This window comes from Brachyhypopomus gauderio, chromosome 16, assembly GCF_052324685.1.
Source record: "Brachyhypopomus gauderio isolate BG-103 chromosome 16, BGAUD_0.2, whole genome shotgun sequence".
Lineage (NCBI taxonomy): Eukaryota > Metazoa > Chordata > Actinopteri > Gymnotiformes > Hypopomidae > Brachyhypopomus > Brachyhypopomus gauderio.
In genome coordinates, this window is record NC_135226.1 from 14,493,454 (window position 1) to 14,505,847 (window position 12,394).

The 12,394-nt window shown below is 42.4% G+C and overlaps 1 protein-coding gene across 2 annotated transcripts; it reads right to left on the minus strand.

Annotated features, from left to right (window-relative positions):
* Positions 1 to 907: 907 nt before the first annotated feature.
* Positions 908 to 11,552, minus strand: prss59 (serine protease 59, putative). 2 transcript variants are annotated; one of them, XR_013121654.1, is made up of 9 exons: positions 11,296 to 11,552; positions 10,939 to 11,120; positions 10,313 to 10,545; positions 9,255 to 9,390; positions 8,065 to 8,179; positions 6,946 to 7,147; positions 6,748 to 6,838; positions 5,538 to 5,690; positions 908 to 1,539 (listed from the first exon to the last, which is right to left on the minus strand). XR_013121654.1 is itself a non-coding variant. In XM_076976719.1 (9 exons), the coding sequence occupies exons 1-9, from the start codon at positions 11,509 to 11,511 to the stop codon at positions 1,430 to 1,432; spliced, it is 1,485 nt and encodes a 494-aa protein (XP_076832834.1). In that variant the 5' UTR covers positions 11,512 to 11,552; the 3' UTR covers positions 908 to 1,429. The 2 variants fall into 2 exon arrangements, 1 of the variants encoding a protein (XP_076832834.1); XM_076976719.1 differs by having other exon boundaries at positions 5,538 to 5,737.
* Between the last annotated feature and the right edge of the window lie 842 nt (positions 11,553 to 12,394).

Consider the following 12,394-nt stretch of genomic DNA (forward strand, 5'->3'; position numbering starts at 1 on the left):
TGTGCAAACGACAGCCTGCTAAACGTGAGCGAGTGTGTTACACCATTAAAACAAGCATCCATCGACCTTAAGAAAAAAAGTGGGAGAATCTTAATGATTTTTGAGTGTAGTAAACACATTCCAGCCACAAACTGCCTCAGGCCGTAAGAGACTCTGACAGATCATTAAGTATAGTACAGAAAAGCTGGACCCAAGTGTATTGTAGAGATCTTCTGAATTGCTAAAACAATAACCCCAAATTCTCAGAACAAAACTGTCAACTGCCAATACTGATTTTCAAACTCTTTTTGCAAAACCTTTAAAAAGATGAGCTAGTTAGAGTTTTAAAATATGATTCAGCATTTTTGCAAAACTAAACACATTCTCACTCACTAAAGGACATTTTGTTTGGAGATGGGATGCATAATCGGAGTAGAGATTTATTGTCTTTGTACATGATACAACGAAATTCTGAAGTTAAACACATGTCACATGTGAAAATGTCACAGTGACCCAAATCTGTTTACATGTTTTGCTGATGATGTAATGAAACCAATATAAACCAGACTGGTGCATCAGGTGAGCTGAGGACCGGTGAATGGAAACAACTTGAGAGGTACAGGAGACATGTGTAAGAGATGGCATATGAGGAGGAAGAGGAGGAGGCACAGGAAGACCGTGTTCTTCTTCATGGAGTAACAACGAGGGAAGCAGAAGATTCACCATGGCAACCACAATCCAAATATTCAGAGAAGAGGTAATTGTTGTTTTGGGGGCATTGCATGTTTACTGTGCAGATATTTAATACGTCCGCCTTTCCAGTGTAAAGGAGACCTTTGGATCACAAAACACTCAACTCAACAAGTTTTAGTAATTTGCTAACTTGATAAATGATTCAGCATAAAACACTCAACAAAAACATTACCAATAGTTTTCAGTACTTTTATTTAGAACTTTTTAGTTATTAGTTTGATTTTCTTGTTAATTTTAAATCTGATAAGGGAAGCACAAGAGGCATGTCTATATTCCGGTAATTCTCTATCAGTTTATTTAGAGGGATTTTGGACAGATGCTACATACAGAACCTTTCTGTGCAGGTCCAAATTAGGAGACTGATATACAAACAAAAAACCCAAAGTCAAACCAGGCTGTGTTTGACCTTTATTTCAGCTTTACTGCTTTTCATCCCTACCAACACCCCACTCACGTTTTGATTGTCTCAGATTCAAGGTTCTCGCTCACATCATTACATACACACACACACACACTCACACTCAAATGGCTCTGCAATTTCAAGTAAAAAAGTGAACTGTTCATAATTATATCCCTCCAGATAAAAGATACAATCTTATTAACGAAATAATTAAACAGTTTCTTCCAGTTTGTTACCATCCATCAAAGTTCTCATTAAGTACAGGTGCCAAAAGTGTCTGACCATCACGGCTCTCTATTATTCCTTTAACCACTTTTGAAGCAAAAGGAAGATCTGATCTCGCGCCAATGTCAGCTGAGGGAGGTCTTCTGCACGCGCTGGGTACATGTTGGCACAATGGGCTGTACCTATATATGAGAGAGAGAGAGAGAGGGAGAGAGAATTAAAGGAACAACTGGAACAACCTTGCAATTAGATACCAGGAAAGAGTGATAACAGAACATGGGGACACGGACAACTCATTTACAAAAGGAACAATCTAAAATCCAAGAAAGCACACTGATCTGATAGGGTTTTGAATGAAATGAGAAAAGTTCAAGTTGTACATTTCAACTGGCTATTTGAAATCTTTAATGTGAAATTTGTTTTTAAACCAATGATAAATAAAACCCTAACAATTATGGAGGCAATTTGTAAGAGTAATTTGGGGGTGTTCATTTGTAGTATTTTAAACTCTGGATTTCTCTACTCCCTTATTAAGCATTATGTCCTGAGTAGAAGCCAAATTGGATTGGATACCAAGTTACCACTAAACACATTTACACCACACATACACTCCCTATTTTATACAAAGAAGTTGTTCAAAATTAAAGCAAAATGTTTGCATGCTTTATAAACTTGGAAAAGGCTCCTGATTCCATTGGACACCATTGTTTATTTTACAAACTTAAATTAAGTCAATTAAGAAAATTAAGTCAACATATACTGGAAATAAGTGTGGAGTAAATATCGGCCACAAATGATCAAATTTACTCAGAAACAGAGTGAAAAAAGTGTGCTGTGCTTTTAATGTCTATATTAATGAACTGGCAAAAAATACTGCAAGAGTTTACAGCTCTCTCACTTTCCATGACTCAGAGACTTAATTGCTGCTCTGTGCAGACCATCTGGTTTTGCCCTTCCCCACTGCACCGGGTCTACAGCAAACCTTGGACCTGCTGGAGCAGAACTCGCTCCTGACAGGAAACTCAAAAAGTCTAAAGTTCTGATATTCCAGAAAGGATCCTCATGTAGATCAAAAACATACATTACGTTAGGTGTCTTTATTACTGAATATTCAATTATGATCAAAAATATTTTGTCTGGCCAAAAACCTTTTTCGCCATAGAGCGTTTCATCAGAAGTTCCACATCAGAAACTGCTGCGTTCTTGTTGAAGGTAAACATGTTCTGAAGACGCTACAGTGGTGGTGTGGGACTCTACATTGGCCGTGGACCAGATCTCTCCTGCACGACGTCATAGCCAATGCAGCAGGCCTGACAAACTCAGCCAGTCCCTGCAGCCTTTATGTGTTCTTACTGAAGTACGTAACCCGTACGGCTCCTGCTGTGGTTACTACAACCCCTGGCAAAAATTATGGAATCACCAGTCTGGGATGGGCACTCCTTCAGACATTTTATTCTGTAGAACAAACTCAAAAACATGATGCATAATAAGGTCATTCCAAAGTGCAACTTGTTGGCTTTTAGAAACACTAATTAATTAATAAAAAAGAATTAATAAAAAAAAATATTGTGGAAACAAACTAAACATTACTTTTATTGAGCAAACACAGGGAATAAAATATGAAATCACTCAATTCTGAGGACCAAAATATGGAATCATGAAAAACAGATAAACAAAAGAACATTCAAAATATATCACCAGTATTTAGTTGCACAAACTTTGGCTTTTATAATGGTTTACAGTCTCTGAGGCATGGACTTGATGAGTGACAAACAGTATTCATCACTTTGGTCCCAACTCTCTTTGATAGCAGTTGCCAGATCAGCTCTGCAGGTCAGAGCCTTATTGTTTTTTTTTTCCAATTTCCACCACAGGTTTTCAATTGGGTTGAGATCTGGACTATTTGCAGGCCATGACATCGACTGAATGTGTCTTTCTCCAAGGAATGTCCTCACTGCTTTTGCCCTATGGCACGATGCATTGTCATCTTGGAAAATTATTTCATCCTCTCCAAACATCAATTGAGGGAAAAAAAACTGTGCAAAATGTCAATGTAAACTTGTGCATTGATATAAGAATTAACCACAGTCATTGCCACAGGTCCTTGGCCCGACATGCAGCCCCATATCATCAAGGACTGTGGAAATTTGGTTGTTTTCTTCAGGCAGTCCTCTTTATAAATATCACTGGAACGGCACCAAATAAAAGTTCCAGCATCATCACCTTGTCCAATGCAGATTCTTGACTCATCACTGAAGATAACTTTCATCCAGTCATCCACAGTCCATGATTGCCTCTCCTTAGCCAATTGCAGTCTTGTTCTTTTCTGTTTAGGTGTCAATGATGGTTTTCTTTTAGCTTTCCAGTATTGAAATCCCATTTCCTTTAGGCGAATTCTTACGGGTCGGTCACAAACATTGGCTCCAGCTTCCTCCCATTTATGCTCATCTGTTTAGTTGTACTTTTTCAGTTTTCAAGACAAATGGCCTTAAGTTCTTTGTCTTGACGCTTTGAGATCTTTCTTGGTCTACCAGTATGCTTGGCTTTAACAACCATTCTATGCTGTTTGTATTTGGTCCATTTCTTGGATACAGCTGACTGAATAGCCCACATCTTCAGCAACCATGCAATAAGAGTTACCTTCTTCAAGAAGTTTCACAATCCTCTCTTTTGTTTCAAGAGACATTTCTCTTGCCACTCCACTTTGTCCAGCAGCCCTCCAGGGTGTCATGACTGCAGGTGGTTTTAACTGCAGACTAACGAGCAGATCTACTCTGAGGCAGGTTTCCATTTAGGGAAAGGAAACTGACGGGGTGTGTCCTTATTTTCTACCTCCAATTTGAGTGATTCCATATTTTTTTCCTCAGAATTGAGTGATTCCATTTTTTTTCCCTGTGCTTGCTCAATAAAAGTAACATTTACATAAAGTAACATTTTTTTCCCCTTCTTTTAGTGTTTCTGAAAGCCAAGTTGCACTTTGGAATGACCTTATTACTGCATCATGTTTTTAATCTGAGTTTGTTCTACAGAATAAAATGTCTGAATGAGTGCTCATCCCAGACTGGTGATTCCATAATTTTTGCCAGGGGTTGTAAGCCCATAACACCTCCAGGTTAAGTAACTTTCCAGATTCTAGATTTCACCTGAATTTTCACTTTGCTCAGCACATTTCTTTCTACACTCCTCACCAGCTTTATCACAACCTTCACTGGCTAGGAATCAGGAACATGTGCATCTACACCCGTGGAGGGTTGTTATTTAAGCTGTACGTGTAACTGCCATGTTGTCATGTCAGTTACCAAAGACCTTGTTTGTCACAGGTCAGTTCGTCAGTCACCTATAACCCTTCTTTTCACAGGTTAGTTCATTAGTCACCTTTAACCCTGTTATTCACAGGTCAAGTTGGATGATGGGTACTGGACTGTGTGGCATGGGCTATTTTTTCTTATTTGACGACATGTAATTTCCCTGTTCTGAGTTGTAGCCAAGGTCTCCTCTGACAAGCATACAGCATCGATGGGTAATTCTCAAACAAACGTCCATGCTTCATGTTACACACATTAAAATGTGTGCCATATTTTTTCAATTGTGATTTTTTTTTTCACCGCAATCAAAATTTGTTCTCTGCTTTTAACCCATCTGTACAGTTAGAACACACACACACACACACACACACACACACACACACACACACACACACACACACACACACTAGTGATTACTAGGGGGCTGTGGATCACACGTGCCCAGAGCGGTGGGCAGCCCTAGTCCGGCGCCCGGGGAGCAGTTGGGGTTAGGTGCCTTGCTCAAGGGCATCTCAGTCATGGCCTCAGGTCTGGGAATCAAACCCACGACCCTCCGGTCGCAAGACCAGTTCCCTACCACCAGGCCATGACTGCCATTACAGTTTATCTTTGCACTTTCATCCCTCACTCAGACCCAATTACATTTTTCTGCCAAGGAGTATCTCAAGCATTATTCATTTTGCCCTTTGTAGGAACAATTTCTATGTAGGTTATACTTTCTAAACTTACTTTAATCGTTTTTGCTTGGAAGAAGAGAGGAAGCGGAATCAACCTCTCAGGCCACACATAAGGGTGTTTGAACTTCAAGCTACACTGAGATAGCAGAATACGCTGTACTTGGATTGTGCATTTGAGCTCTGCGACCCTTTGCTGACCTTTGATGAAGACTGCTGGGAGGTCATTAGTGATGTTTCTGGTCACTCCAAGGGCATGCCAGGGGTCAATGGAGCCGTTGGGGAAGATGATGCGTGTTGTTCTGATGTCATATCCTCCATACTCCTCGTTGGTCTGCTGAACGGCATCGGTCACTGAGGAGGTAAGGTTATAGATGTCCATGCACTGCTGTAGGTAATAGCTACAGAGAGACAGACACAGAGATGGAGTGAGAGGTCTTCCTGACCCGAGAGGGACACAGAGACAGACAACTGTGGGGGGTATTTTCCACAAGTTCCCACTTTGTTACACGGAGACAAAAGGAGAATCTTTTGTTTAAAATATTTAGGAAAAATGTAGAAAACAGAGACAGTGTGGCATACAGTATGAAGACAACAGCATGCAATAGACAGATCATGTAAATGAGAGTCCATATGGTATATAGTTGATGGGAGACAACAGGGGAATAATCAAAAGGTTTCAGAACTTACTCTCATGTTCTGACACTTGAAAGAATGACATTGTACCCACAGATAAATCTCCGATTGAACTGTGAGCAACTGATCTTTGTTGCTGGGAGTGGTGCATGACACCTGGGTCATGGCACCAGAAAGCCTGCCCGGAATCCGAACTTACACCCATGTGCAGTCACTTGTGACGAATTCCATAGCAGCAGTGCACTCTCAGTACAAATGCCTGCCATTGGCCATTGGCACCGTGCTCGATCCACGAAAGACCAGGGTACGGTACATCCAGAAGACGTTCTGTGAGGGACTGATGTGCAACATTACCGAGGACCAGAGCCGGAGTGGCTAATCGGGAGATTCGGGAGGATTCCCGATGGGCCGGCTCATGTCAATCTCTAGTTTGGGCCGATTGGGATGGAAAAATAATTTTGGGCCGGATTTGCGCATGAAACTCCCGGGCTGAAAAAGTGGCCCACTCCGGCCCTGCCGAGGACCCATGCGGCTCGCCCAGGTATGGTGCTTCCTCCCTCAGGGTTCTGAACCTGCACTAAATGACCTCGGCAGTGACCTAATGACCTGCATGATTTCAGTGTTTGTGTCAGAATCTTCTTATGTTTTACTTATTGGCTGTCAGTTCGATAAATTGCAATTTACAGTTTAGTTACTGTCTCCAGTGTCATGATTCATTCAGGTCTTTCTGCTCTCTTCACCAGGACACACCACATAAACCCACCACCACACTCACGGTAAAGGGAATCCTCCAAACGGCTGGTTTGGTGAATCCGTACTTTGATAAAATCCAAATTCAGTGCAGGTCTGATACACCCACTGCCTCCCTACAAACACATGCAGGTACATAATATACTCACTGTGATCATTCTTGTGTACAATAAAAGCACACCCACACACACACACACACACACACACACACACACACACACACCTCCTCCAGCTCCTGCTCCACTCCAGCTGATGTTTCTCATGTCCTGGAGGTAGTGTTGGTACTGGACGTCGGTGCAGGACTGCGAGAACGTGTCCTGTAGTAGCCGGGCCACAGCTGCGTAGCGATGATACGGCTCACCCAGCGTCGTGTCCCCCATCAGACGGCACAGCACTTTCATTGTGATATTAGTGCCCACCACACCCTGCCCGTGCCCACACGCATGGCACACGCACGTGAGAGACCAAAATGGAGAGTGTGAGTGTAAAACACGTGGCACAAGCATTTTCTGGACTATAAAACATTTCAACAACTACCATAGCCTGCTTGGTTTTGATGAGTCTCTGCACACATATATACCCATATATAAAGACCTTTAAAGAAAACAAAACTAAGCAAAGCCTTACTAAATCACAGGATTATGTTTCTCAGGCTTATGAAAAAAGGTTCAGAATACCTGAAAGCTAGGGGCCTCTCAAAAATTCCCTTCTCACAGGTTTCACTGAGATTTTATTTTTACATGCGAATTTACTGATTCATTCATTCCTTCACTTATTTATACTCAGATAAGTGAGCCTCAATCATGTTATGGATGTAGTGTACATCAACACATTTTTAATTAATTACAAGCCGCAATAACACAGACACCTTTACCAAGATACATCACCTCCTCCTCGGTTCATACAGCCACTGTTAGTTTTGGAGGGTTTTTTTTTTTGGCATGCTTCTGAGGTAAAGCAAAAATCACCTCTGCGCTGCTTCCACAGCACACGTTCACTTTTAGAATGTAGCCAAGCCCTGTTCACCAAGAACTGAACCACAAGCCAAACTTCAACGTCGTGAGACATTACGATTTATTTACTTCTTTCTTTTTTTAAAACCCTTTTTTTGCTTCCCTCTCCAAGTGTGGCTGCAGGTGAGGGGAGCGTAACTCAATCCAGCCAGAGCGCAAGTTTTTACACAGGGTTTCACTCCATCTTATTGGTAATCTGACTCACATCTCCTAGCCCCTCACTCCATGCTGCCCCGACCTCACACACAAGCCTTCCATCACACACACACACACACACACACACACACACACACACACACACACACACACACACACACACACACACACACCTCAAAGGCCCTGTTGTCCTCGTTGTATTGCACAACATCCATGAAGTTCCCAGCCAGTGTCTCCAGCAGATAAGCAGAGTCCACGTCTGACTGAATCTGCAACTTGGAACACAGTCTGGAGGACAGAGAGGGAGGGATAAGGAGGGAGAGAAAGAGAGAACGAGAGAGAAAGAAAAATAAATGACAGACAGAAGAATGAAAACAACATCTGCTGGAAGCCTAACCACACACACGCACAGTGCGAGGCTAATCGCCCACATAAAAGTATACGGTGGTGTTCATGGTGCCGGTGCACACACCATCATCACGGGTTCAGAACACAATGAAACGCGGGAGGCAGACGGCACCGTCTCACTCCTCTGTGTGAAGGGCCAGCTATTTTCATCAGTGCGACTCATAACCACACACACACACACACACACACACACACACTCTCACTCACTGCCATTCTTTTGTAAAGTGGTGAAACTCCACTCCCTTCTTCCACCAATTATGGAGCCACAGTGAGGTGAGAAGTGGTGCATGTCAGTGTACGAAGTGAGCACAAACGCTACAGGGGGAGGGGCTAGGGCTACATGGGGAGGGGCTAGGATGATTAAGGGAGGATCTAGGTTACTGAAGGAAGAGTGACTGCTATTGTTTGTGTGGGGAGCTTTGACCTGCCAAGACCATCCACATTCTACTGCACTGTCGAGCATGAATTGCATTCCAAGATCTGAGGATATGGAGAAACTGTATACGCTCTCGACACACACACACACACACACACACACACACACACACACACACACACACACACACACACACACACACACACACACACACACACACACACACACACACACACACACACACACACACACACACACACACAGAGGCCACTTGATACGAGATTGGTCAGGGCCCAGTGGATGCTGTTCGGCTTCACCATGGTATGAAACCCACAGACACACACATGTACAGACACACACATGTACAGCCATACTCCCTCTCTCTTGAGCACATTTCTGTTCCTGACTCTTGTGATTAGCCTTTATTTCTGATGGGGACTTATCTAATGGGGATTTGTTAAACACACATATATACAAGATAAGGGTTAACCTTTCACCTTCCAAAATACGTGGTGTCAGATGTACAACGGTGTGTACTCCATGTGTGTGTGCGCACATGGGCCTGCATGTATGTCTTGCCTGAAGTCTTTAGTGATATTGTCATAAGTCCGTGGGTCCTTGAGTCGAGCGATTAGGGTGTCGGATGCTTCCTTCACCAGTAGAGGGCACTCCGGCGTCTCTGCTGCCAGGGAGCGCCACACCACCTCCAGATACTCTGCAGTCACAGACCAGGCAGCTCTGCTAGTGTGAAATGGTGTGTGTGTGTGTGTGTGTGTGTGTGTGTGTGTGTGTGTGTGTGTGTGTGTGTCTACACATTTGGATCTCAGTCCTCCAGCTGGTGGACATGTACATGTAAAATGCTCATTCTAAAAACTAAATAATAAAACGTTTACATTTAATTTAAATTTAAAACCAAGTTACATATTAAAAATTAAATGGAACATTTCAAACAATTAATTTGCTGCCAAATACACATTAGGATTATTTAGAAAAAAAATAGAACCATTTGTCTTTCTATATTGCAAAATAACCAAACAACAAACAAACCAGAACAAATCTGGCTCCCAAAAGGAATTAAATGGTTTTCATCCCACCCAGAATATACTTCGTTTTCTATTCTGTGAATAAAATAATGTTTCATAAGATGCAGCTGGTTGGTCTTCACTATAAATCCACCAGCAGATTGTTCCTGCTGTTCCCCTCCACACTCCTGCCTGGGCATACGCACGAAGAACTAGACACCTGATTTCATCAGCATACCCACAGTTTTCTTCCTGAATTCGTTTTCAGAGTTTCTGGCTTTTTTTCTGACCCGTGGTGAACATGCTTTAAAAGCATGGCTCCTTTATAAACCACGTTGCACTGGAGTGTTTATGTTGTAAACATCACGACAACCACCTTTGACCTGTCATTAATTCTTCTGGCTCTTGTTTTTGCACTCATACCACTGCTGTATTCATTACAGACAACAATTAGTTACTGACACAGTTACTGAACGACAAAAATATAACTGGCCGAATGTCACTCCACATCTATGTGCTCTGCAAAGTAGTTCAGATTCTGACTTGGGATAGAAATCAGATTTACATGTAACAGGTGTGTGTGTGTGTGTGTGTGTGTGTGTGTGTTTTAGTTACCTGGGAAGTTCACAGTGGCATACACAGGCGCGCTGGTAGCAACAGAAGCATGGATGAGGTGGGGGTACTTAAGGCGCAACCAAGCAGCAAGGGACCCTGGGTAGGATCCCCCAAACGCAACCCACTTGTTATTGGTTAGCCCACGCGAGGTTGCGGTAACCCTGCGGAAGTGGGCGAGGTCAGCCAACGCTTGGCGGCTGCTGAGGAAACGCAGGCTCTCCGGGCTCAGGTCTCTAGGCAGGACAAAATCATAAACACCCAGAATAATCATAAACCGATCTGAGAATCTGAGAAAACTGCCATTGTAAAATTTTGTATTCTGCAACTGCATTTAGACACATGATATTGTTTATGTATCTGAATAAATACAGTGTACAATAGTAAAACAAATATAAGTACATAAATAATACTGAAATATAGCTATGAGTGGACATTTTATGTATTAAATATGTGTGTGTTGGATGTTGCTACACATGAGCAGTAAACAGATGTCGCCATCTAGTGGTAAAAGCTGTTTAGAGGCCAGAAATGATCAGAGTAAGGTCGTATCACGGAGCAGACAGTCTGGCAACAAACGGCATATAATTACGCTTGTTTGAAAGCACTGAGCTATAAACGATACTTACTCGGTCGGGTGACTTTTACCATAGAATCGATGTTCCAGTAACAGACACAAGGCACCAAACTTCTCTGCATAAGTCAGCCAAGTGCCATTCCGCATCCAGGAAGGGTTGGCCGGCCCTTCCCCGCCTATCATCAGAAACACTGGCCCCCCAGGTCTGTAGAAACGGTCATTCACGAAATATCTCTGCAGAGAAAACCAGGCTGGACATGAAGAAAACACGCACAGTGGTTCTTTCCATCTGCATGGTCAGGTAACACGTGGAAATCCCAAATTAAACAAGACATCTCGCTTATGCAGGGACACTGCCTCCTAAACTACTAGATCTAAGAGCTAAACTCCAATGTAATGTCCCGTCTACCTGCTTCCACACTCGGCTGTCTGCCCCGTTGAAGTGGTCCAGCCTCTGGACGAACCAGTTTTCATCCACTGTATATTTCCAACTCGAACCAGAGACACTCCTGAATCTAAGGAATCTGGAGAAAGCCGCTTCGCCTGGCACGCAAAGAAGAGAGAGAAGAGCTATTATTATAAAAAGTGGAAGAATGTTCTGAGATAGTTCACAAGCAAAAGCCATTTTCCCTGATAATCTTGCATGTGATGTTGCATTTTACTCATGTGACGTCTTATTTCCCCATTGACCAAAACAAATGTCAAAATAAAAGTCTCCGTTCCACAGATAAAAGCAGTGCGTTATTTAGGGTACTTTCCAAAAATGTTGAGATCATGTTTTTATTTCTCATTTTATAGGTTATTTTGTGAACTGCATTACCACGATGCAACAGCTTACTGCGTGATGGGGTTCAGGTGGTAATGAGTGTGAGGTCTTTGAAGATATCCCAAAAATAGTGTTATTGTAAAAATCTATGAAAAAATGGAAAATAGCCCTTTTCTCTCTTTCAAAATAATTACATTTTAATGTAACGTTTTTGTAATGCTTTTTAACTGAATTGCTGAATAAACCTCAAGAAACAAGTAAGCCTGTGAAGAAATATGCAGACAGTTCCACTCTGTCAAACATCTGTGCTGAGTATCAAAGTGGGACACACCCCTGAAGGTGGCTGAGGTGAGGTCCTGTGGGACCTGCAGACTGACAAAATAGTGGCAACCAACTTGGTGGTGGACAAACAGCAGAATAGGGCCGTAGTGATGGACGCAGCAATCCCAAGCAATAGCAACATCAAGACCAAGGAACAGAAAAAGCTCAAGACGTATCAAGGACAGAGAGAAGGGCTATAAAAGATGTGGGAGGTTCCAGTAGTAATGGGAGCACCCCCAAACTGGGAGAACGATCCAGGAACAATGTCAGATATCTTTGTCCAGAAGAGTGTAGTCCTGGAAACAGCTAAGATACTGCAAGAGATGGTAAAGAAAAAAAAGATAGAGAAGACCACCCACGAGAAAGGGAAAAATTATATATTGTTATATTATTATATACGTTATGTTATATTATTATATAC